Source organism: Balearica regulorum, chromosome 2, assembly GCF_011004875.1.
Source record: "Balearica regulorum gibbericeps isolate bBalReg1 chromosome 2, bBalReg1.pri, whole genome shotgun sequence".
Taxonomy (NCBI): Eukaryota; Metazoa; Chordata; class Aves; order Gruiformes; family Gruidae; genus Balearica; species Balearica regulorum.
The window spans coordinates 141864572-141883850 of record NC_046185.1 but is presented as its reverse complement, the minus strand read 5'-3'; the positions used below and the strand labels follow the sequence as shown (position 1 = coordinate 141883850).

The 19279-nt window shown below is 40.4% G+C and overlaps 1 protein-coding gene across 4 annotated transcripts in view; it reads right to left on the bottom strand.

The window, feature by feature from the left end:
• CALCR (calcitonin receptor) overlaps positions 1-19279 on the bottom strand; it is a 168952-nt gene that overhangs the window by 33872 nt on the left and 115801 nt on the right. For all 4 annotated transcript variants that reach the window (XM_075746171.1, XM_075746168.1, XM_075746170.1 and 1 more), the window contains exons 5-7: positions 16496-16608; positions 12228-12319; positions 5705-5831 (exon numbers count right to left, since the gene is read on the bottom strand). In XM_075746171.1, the coding sequence (XP_075602286.1) occupies positions 5705-5831; positions 12228-12319; positions 16496-16608 (332 nt within the window). The remainder of the gene's footprint in view (positions 1-5704; positions 5832-12227; positions 12320-16495; positions 16609-19279) is intronic.

Below are 19279 nucleotides of genomic sequence, written 5' to 3'. Positions count from 1 at the left end.
AGTACAAAGTCCTTTCTGGAATCACACTTCTGGAGAAACTGGCACTCTGCCTCCTAAATAAATCCTGCTGTGTGTAGGGATGACACTGCTGAAATACCATCCACAGGATCTGACAGAGTCTGGGTTATTCTGACACGAAATACCTTGGGACTGGGCTATGTGAAAGCTATCATCCCTCCCTTCCTGATGCAGCAACAGTTTTGAGAAATCTGAGCCTACTAATAGATACCCTTTAAAAGAAGTGCAAGCAACTCAAATGTAGACAGAACAATTCCTGAGTAAAGTAAGATGAGGAAATTTGTCCCAAAATAAATACTTATTCTTAGACTCTTAAGCCTCTTTTTTCCCCTCCTGATGGCAGCTGTTAATTTGATGGTGCCTTCCCATTGAGAAAGCAACCATAATAATGTTGTTGAGAAAGCTCAGCTCTTTCTCAGAGGTGGTGACTGACTTCTTTGCAGCTCGGATTCAGTTGTTCCACATAAACCACAAATACTCTTCACAGAAGTGTCATGAATGCTGTGAATGTCCTTTAATCATCCATACTTCTGAGCATGGCACGCCACATCAGATCAGTGAATCTGACACCACCAGGATTACATGGTGCTTTTTTTCCTCCATTACTCTCGAGAGTTTTGAAAATATAAACAGGAATATAAAGACCTTGGGAAAAATGATGGGAATTACTGCTGTGTTTCATGCCATTTAGACCCTGACAGATCTGTCTTAAAATCAATGCAGATATTATTCCAGCCTGAAAATTTGTGAGAATTCTTTGAATATTGGCTGGTTCTGTATTCACATTGTCCTTTGGTCTGCATTAATCTCATTCAGCCTCATGGGAGGGGAAAGACTTGATCTTTCCTAGGATGGAAGAGGAGATTCTGATTTACATCTGAATTACTGCAGTGTTATGCCAGCGCAACCCAGTGATTTCAGTGAGGGTAAAACTGGTGCAGTACTGCCCATGAGCTTGCTACTGGCAGAAATTTCATTTGCAAATGATTCACCAGCATAAACCAAACCCATCCTCTTGGAGGTTCCTGAACCAAACATGAACCTGAACCGAAGTTACGGTCATTCCCTGCCTCCAAGGAAGGTCACACTACCCTTTGCTCATGGGCACAGGACATTGTCAGTGATCCCGTGCCAGCTGTGCCTGGGTGAGGAGCTGGAGAGCAGGAGATCCCGTCCCTGTGCATCCTGCACAGTACCGCTCCATTTTTCTTGTTCCTGGAATGCTTAGCAATGCTGGACAGGACCGGTGAGGGGGAGTCTAGACAGCAAATGCTGTTAGGAAGCAAAGAATTATACCCTGAGAAGTGCAGTTCCACTGATACTAGAGAAATGCAATGGCAGCTGGAGGGACTGTCATCTCCATGAGTCAGTTCTGTTTTGTGGATGAGGGCAGAGGCAGATAGAGCAGGAATTTCCTTTCCCTGTCACCTCCTGAGGTGACCCTCCTGTAGACACATGCACATCAGGCACTGTGCTTGCCTGCACCTCTCAGGCTCAGCCATCGCGCCTATGAACCTCAGAAATGTGATATGGTGCTTCGTAGTCCAATTCTGAAATGCTCCTTAGCTGGGACAGTTTCTTTCTAAACCTGAGCATTAGAGCCAAGCTTTCCTGTTCTCCCTCTCTTTCTATTGATACCCCAATTACCAGTGGCATCCTTTTTGTGTTAAAAAAAAATATTAAATGGATCTTAGAAACATGTTAGTGACTACACTTTTCCTGTTTCAAAAGACAATTTGTGATTCTCCTGTCCTGGTATAGCATTTGCTGTGTCAGGAAAGAGCTTGTGCCACTCAGATACCTGCTCTTCTCTGCTTTACTGGTGAAAGCTAATGACAAGACAGGTATCTGTCATAGGAGAAACAGGAGGGATAGGAGACGCGACCTTGTCTTCATGAACCTGCTTAGGGAAAGGAAAACAAAAGGGATTTAGGTATTTATTTGCAGATGACAAATATTATTCTGGAGCATCTACAAGATGCAGCCTCAGTACTTTGCTTGTAAATGATCAATTAAAGGGTTTGGTTCACTCGCCCACAACAGGCACTTTTGGTCTCTGTTTTACTTTGGAGCTGAACAAAAAATGCCATTTTCATCACTGAACATGGTGTAATGAGAACTGGTGGAAACTCTTTGACTTCAATAGAGCTTGGCATGAGTGCAACTGGAGACTGACTTTGGCTCTCCTTGACTTACACAAAAGCAAGTAATACATTTTATTCTCTCCAGGCCAACTTTGTTGAGCCAGTTTGTCCTAGTATAGTCAATGCACAAATATAATCTGCAAATGCACAAAATTTGCGCAATTGGTAAATTCACAAATATACACTGGGCCCAAGACTTATTCCTATACCTGAGGCAGCAGAAGGGCAATGTTTTAAACAGTCAGTTAGATGAAGGGCTCCTAGGCAAGATGATGACAGCAGTCACATGAACACCAACCCTCTCCCAGCATAGAAGATAACACGAGAAGACTCAGGAGACATGATCTCTAGGCACTGTCCAGTAATTCTCTGCTAGAAGTTTGGTCTTTGATTATTTTTGTATCTAGACAATACTCTAGAATAGCTTTGAGTAATCTCTTTGGGGCTAAACTGGTTGCAGAGGCACCTGTAAGTAATCTTGTGGAAGCTATCCCTCCAGTCACTAGCTGTACCTTCTTTTACCCCCACCAGTACAAAAAAAGAAAAATACAGATCTGATGTGCAAGACTATATTAAAAGATTAGTCAGCAAGATTTTTATTTATATTTCCCAGGTTTTAATGGAGAACATAATGTGCTATTCACAGACCACCCTTCTTCTGTAGGTCAGTCTCATTTAAGAAGGTGATAGAAGATACTCCTTCCTATAAAGTCTGTTCCAGTAATAGTGCAATTAATGCAGTTGCTACTTTAGATACAACATGCAAAAAATTAGGTTATGCAACATTTTTCAGTATATGTAAATAAGCGTTCATAGATGTGCCATGTTTATTCAAGTGTCCCTGAACCTTTTTCATTGCTTCTTTGCTTCTTGTATGGCCAGCTGGGCTCACATACTTCTCCTCCATCATTTCAGATCCAGATAAGTCTGAGAGAAAGAGAGAGAGAGAGAGAGAAAATAATTATATAACCAGAAAGGAGGAAAAAAAGAGGTAAAAAAGCAAATTAAGATATATTGAAAAAGTGGCTTGACTTACCATTTTACATGAGCAGAATGATCATCAAAGGGTTTAACTCTGCAAACTGCAGCAAACTATATGTGAGTAAGGATGCAGTATGGCCTCTCCTCATGTAAATGATGCTTTGGATTGTCTCACATCTTTTCTGTCTGGATACAGGGAGAACGTGGGTGTCTTGGTGTTAGGGATGAATTTCCTCTCTTGCTCCTCCTGTCTTTTCTCTTTAACAGAACCTTCTTTCTTCTTTCAAAATTATATGGATTTGTTGATATTCTCATAAATATGTATTCACCAAATGTATTTTTCCCATGGCATTGCATATTTAAAATCTATTGTGAAACTTTAGGCAGGAAAAAAAAAAAGCTGAAGCTATTGGGGTGGAAACACATCTATTATTTTTCAGAATAAATACCACCAACTTCATCTCTGTATATGGCCATTACATAAGGGGTATCTGTGAGATTCCTTCTACACACCTCAGTATTTCCGTATACATCGGAGGTAGGAGCCACACACGCACGAGCCTGTCAAGCTCAGAAGATACACAGGACGCAAGTGGATAAATGCAGCAAACTACAGGAAGTTAGAAGTTGTCATCTTAAAATGGACTTAATAAAACAAAAGGTGCAGTAGGGATAGAAAAAAACCCCCAAGCTTTAAAACCTTTAAAGCTCTGTTAATCAGCATTAAAATAAAAATATTATGGGAATCTATCTGGTGGAATAAGTAAATTTTTAACATAAACCCTTTAAGTCTTCATAAACTCATATGGAGACTATATATAATTTCATCATGTGTTAAAAATTTGCCTGTGGTAGTTCATTTTCTTTTCCCAATCATGTATTTACAAGTTTATTATGTTACTAAAATACCAGAATACACTTTCTAGTTATGTTGGGAGGCTTTGAACATATTAGCGGATCAGCAGGTCTCACCTCCTTTTTTTCTGATTTTTTTTTTAAGGAAGGGAAATCTAGAAAGTGAGGCAAGATCAAGCAGTAAGTGTACTCTCACCCAATACTTGCCTGCAGAACAAAAATGGAAGACTCCAGGTCTTCTGGCCCCAAGTTTTCAGCACTAAGGGTCCTCTTCATATTCTGTCTGGAGACCGGAAAGCTGACTGCATACATGAAGCTCCGCACTGCTCTGGGGCTCCATGGCCTCCAAAGGTAACCACTTAGGTCATTTCTGTTGCCATAGCAACAGAGGTTGGGGTTTTTACTGGGTGATGCTCAGCATGCCAGTACCTGTCCTGTGGCTACATGGCTCTACTGAACCCTCTGAGAGCTTTGTCATTGACTTCACTGGGGTCACTCCAAATAAAGATCCAGCCCAAAGGCACTAGATACAGTTTTTTAATGAAATCTTAAAGCATAAGCATCCTTGCCATGGCCTCCAGTTTTAGTTTAAAGCACCTCAGATAATTTACTTCTGCTGTCAGGAAGTATCATTCTTAACCCTGACGTAATGATCTTACTTTGATTTAGGTGCCTGATATTATCTGCCAGCTTTTTATCTTCAAATATCAAATGTATTTTCATTGCATCTCTTGTACAGGCCATGTACATATGACGCTATGCAGTAAGGAGAAACAAAATGTGTGATTTTTTAATTATTCTTCTGCTCTTCTATTTTTTAATCTCCAGATGGTCCCTGGAACTGGTGATGTTTTCTTTAGTCTATATTTTTCCTGCTTTAATTAGCTTACTTAACCAGTAAGCTTTAATTAGCTCACTTAACCAGCATATATTTGAGACACACACGTGATCAGATAATATCGGGTGCTAATGTTTAATTGCTTTCATAAAATTAGAAGTGTAGAAATGGTTGAACTGTAATTGAATGATCTTAGAAGACAAGCTGATCAGTGTTGTGACATAACTTGAGAGATTCCCAGGCTTGCATTAATTTCACATCAGCCAAGGCTGCTGTAACAACTGCGAGCACAATGCAATTGCTCTGTTAGAGAGCAAGATCAGAGCCGGGTGACTGAGATCTGCCATACATACTTATCAGCTGAGGGGCTGACACAAGTTGTATCACTATCCAAGAGCAGCGAAGCAAGCTATTGCTTTGATTTACCACCTCCCAAGAAAAAAAAATGCAGCAAACAGATCTTTGGGGGGATTTTGAAAAAAGCTGTATCCCGCTCCATCCCTGCCCCTCCCCAGCATGTGTGTCTGTGCGAATGGACAGGGCGCCACCAAAGGCGTCTGTCCCTTTGGGGGCTTTGCTGGGAAATGTCATGTAGTTAGTGTTGAGAACGGTGGGGATCTGACACAGGTTTGTATGGACAGGATGGCTGGATCAAGTCCGAGGCTTCTCCCTCTTGTACCAAATTCAAAGGTTTGTATTGCGTGGTGAAAGATCTGAGCAAGGCTGAGCGAAATTTTCAGAATCTGCACCTTCCGTGCATGTTTTACCAGATGGCTATCATTAGCTGGTGATGGCAACATCTGGTTTTGGTGTGGCCATAGTAATTTTAATTGAGTGTTAAGATGGAGAGGAGCCATGCAATACTTACAGGATCCCTTTTGACAAGGCCCGGGTTAGGCACAACAGCAATGAGGTGGGCAATTGTAAACATGGAGTTCAGCACGTAAGAAAAAAACAAATTCTTATGCAGTGTTATCCTTTGACAGCTGAGGCTCCTGAAAAATATGTAGCACACGTCGTAAATTAGTATTTTTCTTCTGATGTCACTTTAACAAGCTCTTTCTGGCAACAGTCTCCCAAGAATGCCTTTTGGCAAGGCGTAATCGGAAAATACATGCCTCGCACTGCAGCCACAACCTCTGACAAATTTTTGGTTTTGTTTTTACACCTGTTTAGTACCACATGCTTTTTAGACCATGTTGCAAACATTCTCAGCCCTTGATGCCTGTCTTTATTTCATGGTAATCGAGATACTAAGTGGTGAAGCAGAACTCTGAGAATTTAGATGCGCATGAAACAAGTAAGGCACATCAGGAATACTGCTTTATAAGTAACTGTTCCCTGGAGACGCAATTTCTCAAATATGTAGATGAAAATTATTTGCTAATTTAGGAATTAGTGGTGAGACAGGATGGGAACTTTGGGCAGGAATCCCCTTAAATTACAGGCGGATTTTTGTTGGTATTCTGCATGTTTCTAACTCCAGCTGAGATCCCAAACCAGAAGAGGTTGTTTTCCTGCTCAGAAGGAGCAGCAATCTTTTCTGAATGACTGGTTTTGGGGAGGGTGGGATTCCTGCTATTGTGAGTAACTGAATTTCACAAGAGAAGTTTGCAGAATTCTTGTGCAACCAAATCACGACTGCAGTTTCAGACCTGAAACATCTTTCTAATTCATACCCAAATCCTCCTGCCACCTCCTCTGCTACCCCTAAAGCAGAGAACAATGCCCCCGCAGCGCTCCATGCCCCAGAGCACAGCCCGGGGCTGGCAGGAGGTGATTGCAGAAAGGCAATCTTGGAGTTGTTAGATAATGCTGTGATGCCTGTATTCAGTGATCGCTGGGAGCAAGCAGGCAAAACCCGTAGGTAAAAAGAGCTAAAAAGAGCAAGTATTGCTGCCTTTTGCAGTCTGGAACGGAGCACAGGCTGTGACTTTCTGATGCTCTGCGTGTGGAGGTTAACACAGAAAGCACTTTCTTTAAAACCAGAGAGCTAATCAAACCAACGGAACCCTTCTCTGTTTATTTTTCTTTTTTATTTATTTTTCTTTTTTAGCTCCTCGGTCACCTGCCACTTAGTTCTCCTCACACCTTTTTTTTTCTCATTACACCTCTTTTTTTTTTTTTTTTTCCCCCAAGTTCTCATGCTTACTCCATCTGTATTTGCCCCCATCACAAATCCAGTCTAATATTCCTAATATTTCCTAAGCTCTGGTGGTATTTATCTAGTCCTGATTCTTCCTTTCTCCTCATTCTCCATCACTATACTCTGCCTATACTATTGACCCCATTTTTCTTGGGACGCTACCACACACCCATCACCCTCTGTCTCTCTCTTGCAGTCCTGGCTACACCCATCCCACTCCCAAGAAATCAAAATTTCCCTATTAATTAGAGCAGTCTCTTCAGCTCCTGGCCACAGAGGTGCTGACTCTTGTCTCTCCAGCTGCCTCTCTACACAGCTACCGGTACAGAGAGACAGTCTTTGGTGATAATCTCTGCCAGGTACATGTGCCTCCACTCCCATTCCTGTCTTTCCTCACTGTTCTGCTTGGCTTTTACCAGTCTTTCTCCTCTATTAAACTGGACTGTCCTTCATTGTATGTTGCCTTCATCTGCTGTCCAAGTTCCTTTCCCTGCCTGCCTTCCTCTCTTAGTTTTACTCCTGCATTGCTCTCCTCCTTTCCTCTCAGTATTTCCCACTTTTTTACCTTAATGCCAGCTTTCATGTTAAAGACCCATCCGGATCATGAAGTGTATATTTCCATACCCTCACTTTTGAATTTGACCTTCAGTGTTTGCCATCCAAATGGCATCAGCACCTGCCTAACTTGGTCCACACTGAGAAGAGAACATTTTAGTAAAACCAAAACCCTTACATGATTCATCCTCCTTGCTGGTTTTGACAATCATCTGTAATCTTCTCCTTCTCTGACCTCTTTTAGCGCTCTTCCTGGCCCTCTTCCTGATTCCTAATCATTCCTTCATGGTGTCTTTCAAGGCTCCTTGTCATCCCCCAACCGTCTTTCTGTATGCTCCCTACTCCATTAACCAGTTTGCACGAAGGCATCACTAAGCCAGTTATCCAGGTGTAAAACTTGGATAAAAAAAAACTTGTGAGTTTTTTGTGCCTCTATCAATTGTATCTCAGAATTTCAGTCTCTCCTATGTTTCTTGTGGTTCCACTGTGTTTCACATTCATCCTATGTCTTCCACATTTCCTTTCACAGAGAGAGGTCCTCTCATCTACTCACAGAGTCACCATCACATTTGAGTTCCTATGTCCAGTTCTCTAGGATATCTTGACTTCCAAGGAGCTTTCAGCATTATTTTATTCATAGATCTCTACTGTGAATCTGTCATTTCTTCTCATTCATGAATATCAAGGATACTAATTTTCACCCCCCAGCCAGTTCTTTTCCATTTCCTACCCACTTCTTCAGTTTTCAAATTATTTTCATGCTTTCTATTATGCTCTCCCTTACCCCTGGGGAAAACTCCCAACAAATTTCCACCCATTATCCTTCTTCAACTCCCTTTAAAAGCCTTGGAAGCAATTAGACTGCAGATGTGTTCACAACACACCATCTATTATTCTGGCAAACCTAGACTTACTGTATTCCCCTTCTGTCTGTCTTTATACAAATGTCTTTGTTTTAATAACTCAATTGGAAGAGATTTGGAGCCAGGATTTCCTTTTTTCTTTTGTGTTTTATCATATAAGATAATAGGGTCTCAGTTTGCAATTATAAAAATATTGCAATGTGATGATGCATGCAACTGTTAGATGGCACTTTATGAATACTCTGTCTCCTGTTATGAGTTAGTATTGCTTAGTGATGCTTGTCACTACTGATTCAGTATTCCCTTCCGAACGTACAGCAACGTGTGTGATGCCAGATCATTATCAATCTTCATACCCAAAACTGAAAGGAAAATAAATCTCTGCCAGGAAAGACTTCTTATATGGGGGAAAGAGCAACCTCAGCTGTTTGTCGCTGCGTCTACAGTCAAAGGCTATTTTATGGCCCCAAAACCATCTCTTGGTATCTGATTGACAGCTTGCCTTCTATTGAAGGCCAAATAATCTACTGCTGTCATAGCCAGATGATAGAAAACAACTGAAGGTAACATGAACCCTGCTCCCTTAGAGCTTTTATTTTCATTTCCTTATCATCATAGTTTACTTTCCTCTTTATCCTCTCATTTTGCAGCTCTTTGTTTTAATTCCTTTCTCTACTTCTTCCTGTAACCTCTGTGTCATGGATTAGTCATGGAAGGGGAAGGAGAAGAGGAGGAAAGAGAGGAGGAGGTGTGTTACTGTCTGGAAGCCTGCTGCAAAGATGACTCTGTCAGTACAGCCTGTGACCGGTCAGGATGGCGTGTTGTCCATGACTCAGAGGTAAGAGTGAGTCAGACAGCCTGATCCTGCATCACTGGCTGCAAGGAAGGACCAACTTCGTGGTCCATTTTGGGTAGCCAATTTAACCAGATCCTGTCTTTGCTGTCCCAAATGAACTCTGAAGTCTGGGTATAGGATTCCAAATCAGATTAAACTGTGCTCTTCCCAGTTTTCTCAATGCATTACTGTGGGTTTGTGCTCTTTATCTTTACATAGATGGGAAGGGAATTGATTGGTTTATTGGGCAGAGTTTCTAGCTATCTCTGTATCTGATTTCTGCACGTTATCACAGTCACTCATCAAACAGCCTCTCTGGAAATTAGCAGAATTCACAACCTGTATTTTGGATCCACCTATTTTGAGCTTATAATCTTACTGACTCATAATCTATGCAACATCCAAGCATTTCATTTTCCTATGTTTCCCAGACTCACTCTTGATGGTGGTGGTATTGGGGGCTTGTCCTTTTATTGCCCTTCTTGTCTGACAGTTGAGGCACAGACATCTAACTGTACAGCCCTAATATTTATGACACCATCTTCTGGCCTCTCAATTTACTAAGCATACCATTTTCCAGCCTATATGGACACTCTCATCCATGGTATACCTTTCCAGGTACCAGCAGCAGATGAAGTAACCAGGGAAAAGCTTTGCATAATGTTACTAAGAAAACTTACTATTACAAGGCACACAACCTGAACATATCCATAGATATGTAGTACATATAGATCAACATTGGGACCAGAAATAGGCTAAGGTGCCTCATGTAAGATTTAGATTAAATAATACTGGGACTCTGAGGCTAGAACTGATTTAAGCACTGGCACAAGGTATCCGAGGTTTTGTGGAGCACCTTTCACTGCAGATTTTTAGAGCAAGGCAACCATTCCTTGTGCACTCTTTTTATCCCCAAATGCATGCAATTACTATGCATGCGTGTGCTGGAATTTTGTGTTTGCTATGTACTGATGGATTCTACAAATCTTCATATGTGTATCTGCGGCCAAAAAACCACATTTCAGAAATTCGGATAATTAAGTTGATGATATCTCACAATCCGGCATGTAAAGCTTGTCACATTGCATTGAAGATTTTCACTTATGTTGCAGAACATAAAATCTACAAATTCCAAGACACTTAAATGCCAGTTAGCTTAGACACATAAAAACTCTGTACTAAAAGAGTCATAGTAAGTGTTTAAAACTAAATGGTCATGATAGAAAATGAACTGGCTGTACTTCATTATGATTCCTTGGCCTTACAGGTGATAAAAAGGAATAGCTGAATGTTTACAAAAATACCCTTTGTTTTAAGTTAAGGCTGCAAGACAAAGGAATATGAAAAATGACCAGATTTGGTCATTTCAGACTTGGAAATTTCAGTGTGAAAAACTGCTTTGGAAAATAAAGGTTCTACAGAAAATGAATCCTGGTGTTTTTGAAAATAAGGCATATTTACATTCATGATTTGGCATGACTGGGAAGGTATTAATTTAGAATCTGCTCATAATTCACAGTTACTATTTTGGTCACTAAGATCTGAAAAAATGCATTTGATGTATTTGTTAAATTTGAGTTGGGAGATTTGAGAGCTTATTTTTCCAGAAACATCAACCAAATAAAAACAAATGATAAACTCTGAGCAGTATACAAAAGTCATGCTCTTTATCTGTCTGCTGGAAAGATAATCAATCCCTAGAAGTATTCTACACTTCTGGATTGCAAATATGTCTCTGAGCTGCTGAAATAGATTGGTGAATACACAAAAGAATATATCTTTCTGTGAGGATGATGATAAAGAAACAAAAAATTGTATTTTGGATGCTCATCAAGGGCTTGAATCTTACCTGGCCTTCTATATTACCTTGCAGTTGTCTCCAGATATACTCTACTGATGGTGAGCATTTCCCTATCTCCGGTCATGAACTGAGGATCTGGCTATCTGATTACAACTAACTGATGCACTTTTGCTGAAATCAGTAAGATACCATCCCATTTGGGTCATTATACTGGATTTATCATACTGTTTCATCAAAGTATCTGTGAATGGTCATTACAACCCTGATTTCTGAGTGTCCTGGAAGTTTGCATTTTATAGTAATGTTACAAAAGTGAAACACCTTAAAAAGATTGTTTAAGAGCTAGAAGACTATAGCTTATGCAAGTCATCATAGCTCTGGATGTACAATAGCTCAGGATCTTGTCCAGTGTTTATTCTTGAATATTTTCCCCAGTGGCCTTTGATGTCTTCTAGTGCTTACCATTTCCATGAGTTGAAAACTGAAGGGTGTTCCCAGACAGCCCTTCATTACTGATTGCGACTGAAGCTGTAACTACATGTCTGATGGCAAATCTGAGCTCCCTCTGCTCCTTCACTAAAAACACATTATAATAAATAGTGTGCAGACAGGTTCACTAAACGACAAGATTTAAATGCTCTAGTTAAGTTGCCATATAGTAGTTGCAATGCTTTCAGTGAATATCCATTTAGTCTCCTTTGAATACCGCACATAACTGTTGACAGGATGACAGGATACGCACTAGTGGCAGATTCACGCTTAGTGCTGAGTCCTGTAAGCACCTACTCAAGTCAATAGCTCAGTCCTTCAGCATCGGATGAAGGTATTCCTGTCCTTCAGGAGCCGGGGGCTCCAAGCCACTGCTCTGTGCAGTCACTGCACCTGCCAGGGCCTGGACATGCCCTTTAAGGAACAACAGGCAACTGGTAAATGAAGGGCCTTACTGCATCCTGTTACACCCTTTCCCTATGGGCTGCACTTTTACACCAGTCTTGATACATCTAACAGCATGATCTTGGCTACGCACCACTGGGAGATGTCCCATTGGTGAGGGGATCCCATGCTAATACTTTCTTTACCAGGATTATATAAAAAGGGAGATGTTTCTCACTGCCATGTCCCCTTCCAAGCTTTTCTTTGGTTACCACTTGAGATCCCTCAGGGAAAGAAGAGAGTGTAAGAAACACTTACTTGAAATAGAAGAAAATTGCCAAGGAAATCAACAGGGATGCTATAGACAAAGCATGGCCAACAATTGCCATATAATAAAGTATGAACGCCATCTGCAATTTAACAAAAAGAAAAGGCAAACATGAACAATTTGTAGACACTCAGGTTTTCTTCTCATTGCGGAAGAATCTACAAAATCAATCTCCCATTTTGTATTTCTTTTCTTTCAAAGGTTCTTTTTCAATATACTTTTAATATCAGCAATCTATTAAATAGCGTGACTCATGGTCTAAAGAGGAGATAAGTGTTTCTTATGTAAGTTGATCTGCTTCTCCTGCACTGACGTAACTGGTGAGATCCCTGCTAACACTACGCATCACTAACTTTCCTAAGCTCTAGGAGAGCATAGCAGACATAACACATTCAGATTTTCAAAAAGTCCATTACAACTTTATACACACAAAAAATTATTAAAGAAAATAGGTCGGCGCAGGATTAGTAGAAAGCTTTTATGGTTTGAAAGCAGCTTAAACAACAGGAAGCAAAAGCTTAATGGTCACTTTTGGAGATGAGTCAGTGGTTGCGTGCCCTCAGGACTGGTATCGGGGCTGGCTTTTTGTTCAACATATTCATCAGTGACCTGATGCAGAGAAATCTCTAAGTTTTCAGGTGATGCTTAGATCTTCCAGATAATAGTGAGTAATTCCAGAAGGGCCCCACATAACTGAAGGGACAAGAAGGTGCTACATGAGCTTTAATACAGAAAAAAGTGAGGTGATACACCTAGAGACAAATGATCTAAACCCTGCCTACACAATGCTGAACTCAGAACTGGAAACCAAACTCAGGAAGGAGATTTTGGCCAGTTCTCTGAACCATTGACTTAGCGTGTAATGACAGCCAAAAAGTCAACACAACGCTGGATATCAAGAAAGGCACTGAGGGTAGAACATTATTGTGCTTCTGTTTAAAGTTTACATCACATGTCTTAAATGCATGTGTGTTTCTTGTCTCCACATCTTATGGACATGGCAGAACTAGGAAAGGTGCAAAGAAGGCAACTAAAATATCTGAGGCAGAGTAGCTGTGTTATGACAAGTGGGTACAAATGCTGGGATTCTCCCCTTTGGAGAGGAGAAGTCAGAGGAGGCTTATGATTAAGGCCTACAGAGTCATGAAAGCAGTAGATGAGAAGAAAATTATCCTCATCTCCTACCACACCAGAACAGCACACCCTGAGACAAATTCTGGTTCACACTGGTGTGAACCTTGCTATCGGGCAACTAGATGGTCTTACAGTGCTGGGAAGTGTATGCACAAACAGATAATCAGGCTTTCATTTAGACTAATATCAGTGAAACCTAAGATAGGCCTATCCATATTTAATATGCCAATAGTGAAACAATCTCAGGACAGCACCTGGGCTTCAGAATGCTGCAATACGTAAATGTCATACTTTGGTCTCAGTCAAGCTCTTAAGCATCACCCAGCTATCAGAAGACTGCAGGAGGCTAAATGGCATGCCAGGCTTCACCACTGCCTTCTTCTCTGAAAGCACTAACATAGTATGAGTCTGTCCTGAAAAAAAAAAGACTAGATAGCAGGCCTTAGTTCCTCTGATGGGTTTATTTTGTTTTCAGCTTCACCTCATTCATTTTTCTTTTGTTATGCATGAGCAATTTTCCCTTGTTCAATGATTACATAAATTGCTTTCTGTAGCCCTAAGTTTTGCCACCCACATTTTTTTGGTGTTTCCAAGTAATTTTAAAATTTCATTTGAAAACAAATATGAATACAATTCAGAAAACAAAGTCTTTCCACTTAGCAAAGGTGCACATCTTCTTATCTAATTTCTTCTTCAGTAATTTTACAACTTTGGAATCAGCTCCTGCTTTCATTAATGTAAGCAGTGGTGGCCTGATTCAGATTTAAACAAAAGTCACATTTATACCATCCTGACCATATAGAACAGACATGATGAGTGTAAATATCATTCACCAAGTTATGGAAATTTATGCATGTTTACTGTAATACCCTAGGTTGCCTAGTTTTCCTCCACAAAGACTAACCACAACATCGCTAGTGAGCACAAATGCTTGACAGCTTGTTCTGAGAGCACCAGCAACCCCAGAGAGGAAAGACCAGAGTGCAGAGATGAGACAACTTTCTGAATACAGAGTAGTGGCAGAGGTTTCTACCTATGTGCACGCGACATTTCTTCTACTCCATACTAAGTGGTTGCTATGGTTTTTCATGATATTAGATTGATGGAATTTTTAAGCCTGAATTTAATTTACAGATGAACTGTTCAAAAAACGTGTTGTTTTGCTGCCTGTCCTGCATACAACCCTTACCCTGAAACAGGTACAAGTAGGAAAGACTTCCAGATAGCTACGTGCAAGTCTATGTGCACCCCAGAGGTTATTCAAACTATCTACTTTTTAGCATACAACTGCTAAATCAGTTTAATTGTGTATCTCAGTCTCAGCAATAGCATTTTTGATTACTCCATGCAAACTCACTATGGTAACTACTCAAAAAAGCTTTCCAAATATAAGAACGAAGACAGATCAAAATGGACTGAACCATCAGCTAACAAAGCATATGGTCTACCACCTCATTTTTAAGATCTGGCTGCAATATTTTTAAGTGACCCGTCTCAAAAGTATGGCATGTTGGTATTTCCATTTAACTTGAAACAAATAATGAACTATTTTATTAATTTCTGCACTCCTTGAACTGTCAGTCTGTCACATCCCTTCTGACATATAGGACTTAAAACATGCTGACTCACCAAATTTTTAGCTTATGCAGATTTTGTCATCCTAGGCTTAGAAAACTTGTAAAAGAAACACTTAAATGTTCATTTTTGTCCCCCTAGAATTCTTCACTTAAGGAAAGCGAATTCTCTTATAGGAATACCTCCTACTCAGTTATTCATATTAAATGTAGGTATATGGAAATAGTCTACAAATGAAGCATACTCCTGTTTTTGAAGACCTGGATTGAAGGTCATACACTAACTTGGCATTTCTGTAAAGATAGATTCTTTCTGCATTTTCCATCATTTATTGTTTCAGAAGAATCTTGATGTACGTATAATTTTCCTTTGTGTTCTATCTGCACTTTGCTTGAATGACATTCAAAATTGTTCTTCTGGAAGGCATGGATAATAGGTAACAGAACTACATTTTTTGCCTCCCTACATGGGCCAACATCTGGAAAAATTATATTTTTATGGTGCTTCCATTTAATGCTTCTGTGAGCTCAGATTGTTACTATTATTCTCTCTTTGTCACATAGGTGAGCCCCATTTTACCATGATGGTTCCTCATGCTGCAAAAACTTTTAGAATTAACCTCCTGCCCAGTCCAGTAGACTTTTCCAAGGCCCTTTAGTCTGGATCATTACTAAATATAACCACATACTGCTTTTTGGCTGCATAGAAAAAGATCCTCCAACACAAACCCCAAATCAAATCACTTTTTGACTCTTTTCCTTCAGCAATTCCAAATAGTCACAAATTATTCTGTCACAAATCTGTAAGTAGATTTTCCTGGAGCTCCACTCATATTTGAGAAATATGTTTATTTTCATGAGCTTCCCTAACTTAATTTTTTTTTAAGCTTTTCTCAGATTTCTCTCTCCTTGTTTCTTTCTCTTGGTACTTTAATATTTAGTTCTCCTCTTTCAGCTTAGCAGCTTCATTTTGGAAATATTCATGCAAGTGCTTAATTCATTATTGTAAATACTCTGAATGACTTCAGTCAAACTGTTAAAAGTTAAATGTGTTCAGGCTTGTAGGGTTTTCTGGATTAATGGTACCTCCATAAATATTTATTTTCAAAGGGAGTGAGTACAGGGTGATATTCTTTGCTTAAGAAAAATAATTTTAACTTACGTTAATATTTCTAACCCTGTAGAGAAGACATCAGCAGCTTGGAAGATACTTGTTACAGAAAGCAAAATTGAAATTCTAAAGGATCATTTTATAACTGTTGGACAATCAGGGAAAATCATAGGAATTAAAAGATGCATTTGAAAAATACTGCAAAACTTGTCACATGAATTGCTACTAAATTATCCACCCTGTAGCAAAACTATATTTAGGTTTGAGCACTCATCAAATAATTTTAATAAGCTAAAATCACGAGGACAATGCCGTTAAATTCTTGTGCAATAAATAAAGCTAAAAGATAAGGACTATTCTGACCTCTCTCATATGTGTCTTACTGATAGCCCAGCCAAAAAGCATTCCCAAACAATCACTGCCATTTTAACTAGCATACCTTCAATTTTTCAGAGGTGAAAGAGTTGCACAGGGTATAGTTGGACCAAGTTCGGTTGCTCTCAGGATGGCGGAACCAGTTTCCAGTTTCATCGCAGTATTTTGAAGCCCTCTCTGATGATAAATTGCAACAGTAGTTATTTTAGCATGGGCATATTACACATTTAAAAATCCATAAAAAAGAATTTCTATGTTTGGAAATAAAATGCCTGTTTAACAAAATCCAAAGGATTTTCAACTTGTGCGATTAATATACATTTGTCCGGTTTGTTGTTGGGTTTTTTTTTCCTCAGAGCTTTATCTGATGGTATACTTGTCATTTATCTCTCCCCTTTTGTCTTGAATGAATGCAGAAAAGTATATTTACCCAGCCTTCATGCAGGTGCAATTATTTATGTGATAATAATTCATTTAAAAAGGCTGTTGAAAGCTGTTTATGGAAAAGAAAGTACATTAGGCCCCAACGCTGACCCTGACAGAAGTGTGCAAGGGCAGTCACACACGGTGGTGTCTGCATGTCGTTAGTTCTCATCCCAACCTGCAGTATCGAGGTTGGAAAACAGATGTGCCCACTGGCTAGCACAGTAATCTAATTTTTTGGTTTCAAACCTGACACTCGCCAGGACATGCTGGTATCCATACACAGACGCTAGCGGACTGAATCTTGCAGCAGAGTTTCATGCATTGAGGGAAATAATTGGTTAAAAATACTGTGAGGAGAAAGGGCAGCAAGCAGTGTATGAACTGGAGCCTGGGTGCTGGTGATGGTGACAGCCCCAACGCCAGCCATGAGCTTCTGCAGAGGGGTGGGAGAGTCCTGCCCAGCCTCTGCGCCAGCTAAATCCTGCCAGGAGTGAGCGGGAGCACCGCTTGCTTTCCTCTGAGGCCGCAAAGCACGCAGGCCCCGGCAGAAGCAGCCTCGCAAACATTTTGGCGCAGGTCCCAAGTGTCCAGTTTAATTTAAAATGGCTGCAGAGTTCTCTGTTTAAATAATCTGATGTGTGTTTGGCCTCTCCATGTGTGTCACTGGTGCTGGTTTCTGTGCGGCAGGTGGCTCTGGCATCCCTCCCGAAAGCCCTGCTGTGCAGATCGCTCTCCAGGCTCGTGCTCCTTCGCACGCGTCCTTTTACTGTGGCGGAGGGACGCCCGGCGCTTCAGCACCATCCAGCTCCGAGGGACGCCTGCAGACACAGATGCGTCCTCCCGGCCACGCTCACATTTCTGCCTGGGAAACCCTGGTTGCTGAGGCACAGGCAGTCACTCCTCATCACCTGTCAAGTTTTGGACCAGTTCCTTTCGCCTCCCCTCAAGCATTAGCCACATGGCAGTCACTGGAAAGCTTGCCCAAGTAACAAAGGCAGGATAAGATTAGAAGCTGAAATTATTTGATGTGTTCTTAGGTAGTGACACAGCTGCTTATTAATGAAAAACACAGTACTTCAAGTCTGACTTTTTAGATAGTCCAAAAAGCCTATCTTGACTTCCTTTTGCCTATTCTAGCTTTATAATTTTGTTGGCTTTACACATTGATTATCAGCATTTCCAATCAATACACTTTTACAGAGACAATTACCACTTGAACATACAGATTTTAATTTTTTGTGTTCAACATTTGCATTATTTTTCTTAATCAGCTCCAATGATTAATGATTCTCTTAATTTGGAAGATTCATATTTCTTTCATATACCCTAAGGAAAGCAATCAATCATACTGGCAAGGTAAGGATTGCACAGACTGAGCTATCTTCCTTTGACCAGAAATACACTTTATATAGTGCCATTGCCAAAAAAAAAAAAAAAGAGACAATCCTCCAGAACACAGCATACTTTCGAAATTACTGTGAGTTTCAAATCATTGGTTTTGGGGACTTGTTGAAAATCAATACGTGCATCAACAACACCAAGAGGAACAGTACGTGTTATCTCAGCCTTCCATCACTGCAGCTCGGAGATAATCTCAGACTGCCTGTGTAGCAATGTTCCCATTGTACTCATTGCCAGATATTATCTAAAGCTGGAAAAAGTTTTCAGTCATAGATAAAAGATTAATGGTTACGCTACCACGGTACACAGTGTACAAACATCGTACCTGCTATCCCATGCACTCTGCAAAGTACATGCTTTTGTTAATATGCTATAGAGTATAATGGTCATATCATCTATCATCCCTGTACTTTAGCGCCTAGGTAGGCATTCTGCCGAAGTTTAACGTGGCCTCTATAAGTCAGAGACAAATCTGTTGCCTCATACTATTCCTTGAAGCCAGACACACACAACTGATCCTAGTTTGGAAGCGGCCATGGCCCACAGATTTCTTGCTGTGACATCGTCAGAATATGGGACTGGGGGATAAGCTTCCCTTCTGTCCACCCCAGTGACTCAAACAGGTCAAATATTTCTTCTAAATCTATGATTTTATACAGAAATAAAGCTGTGAGTCTGTAACGCAACCACTGTTCTACTGCAAGTTATTCTACAGTGGCCCAGTAGCAGGTGTGGGATTATGAACCTGGGCATGTGTTGGTTTTTACGCTAACCAGAAGACTCTAGTAAACTCTGTTTAAGGATGGGTAAGGCAACGCTAGCAAGGCAAAATGGAAGTGTGGGCTTTAAGATTATTCAAATACTATGTAAAATCTAATTTTTTAGGCTCTGTCTGCACCCTATCAGCTTGGATAGGGCACTGCTAGGGCATCACACTATCCAGAGTGGAGGAACAGTGACATTGTGTGGGATTCATCTCAGCTGACTTTAGCAACCTTAAAGTTATGCAATTACTAGGCAG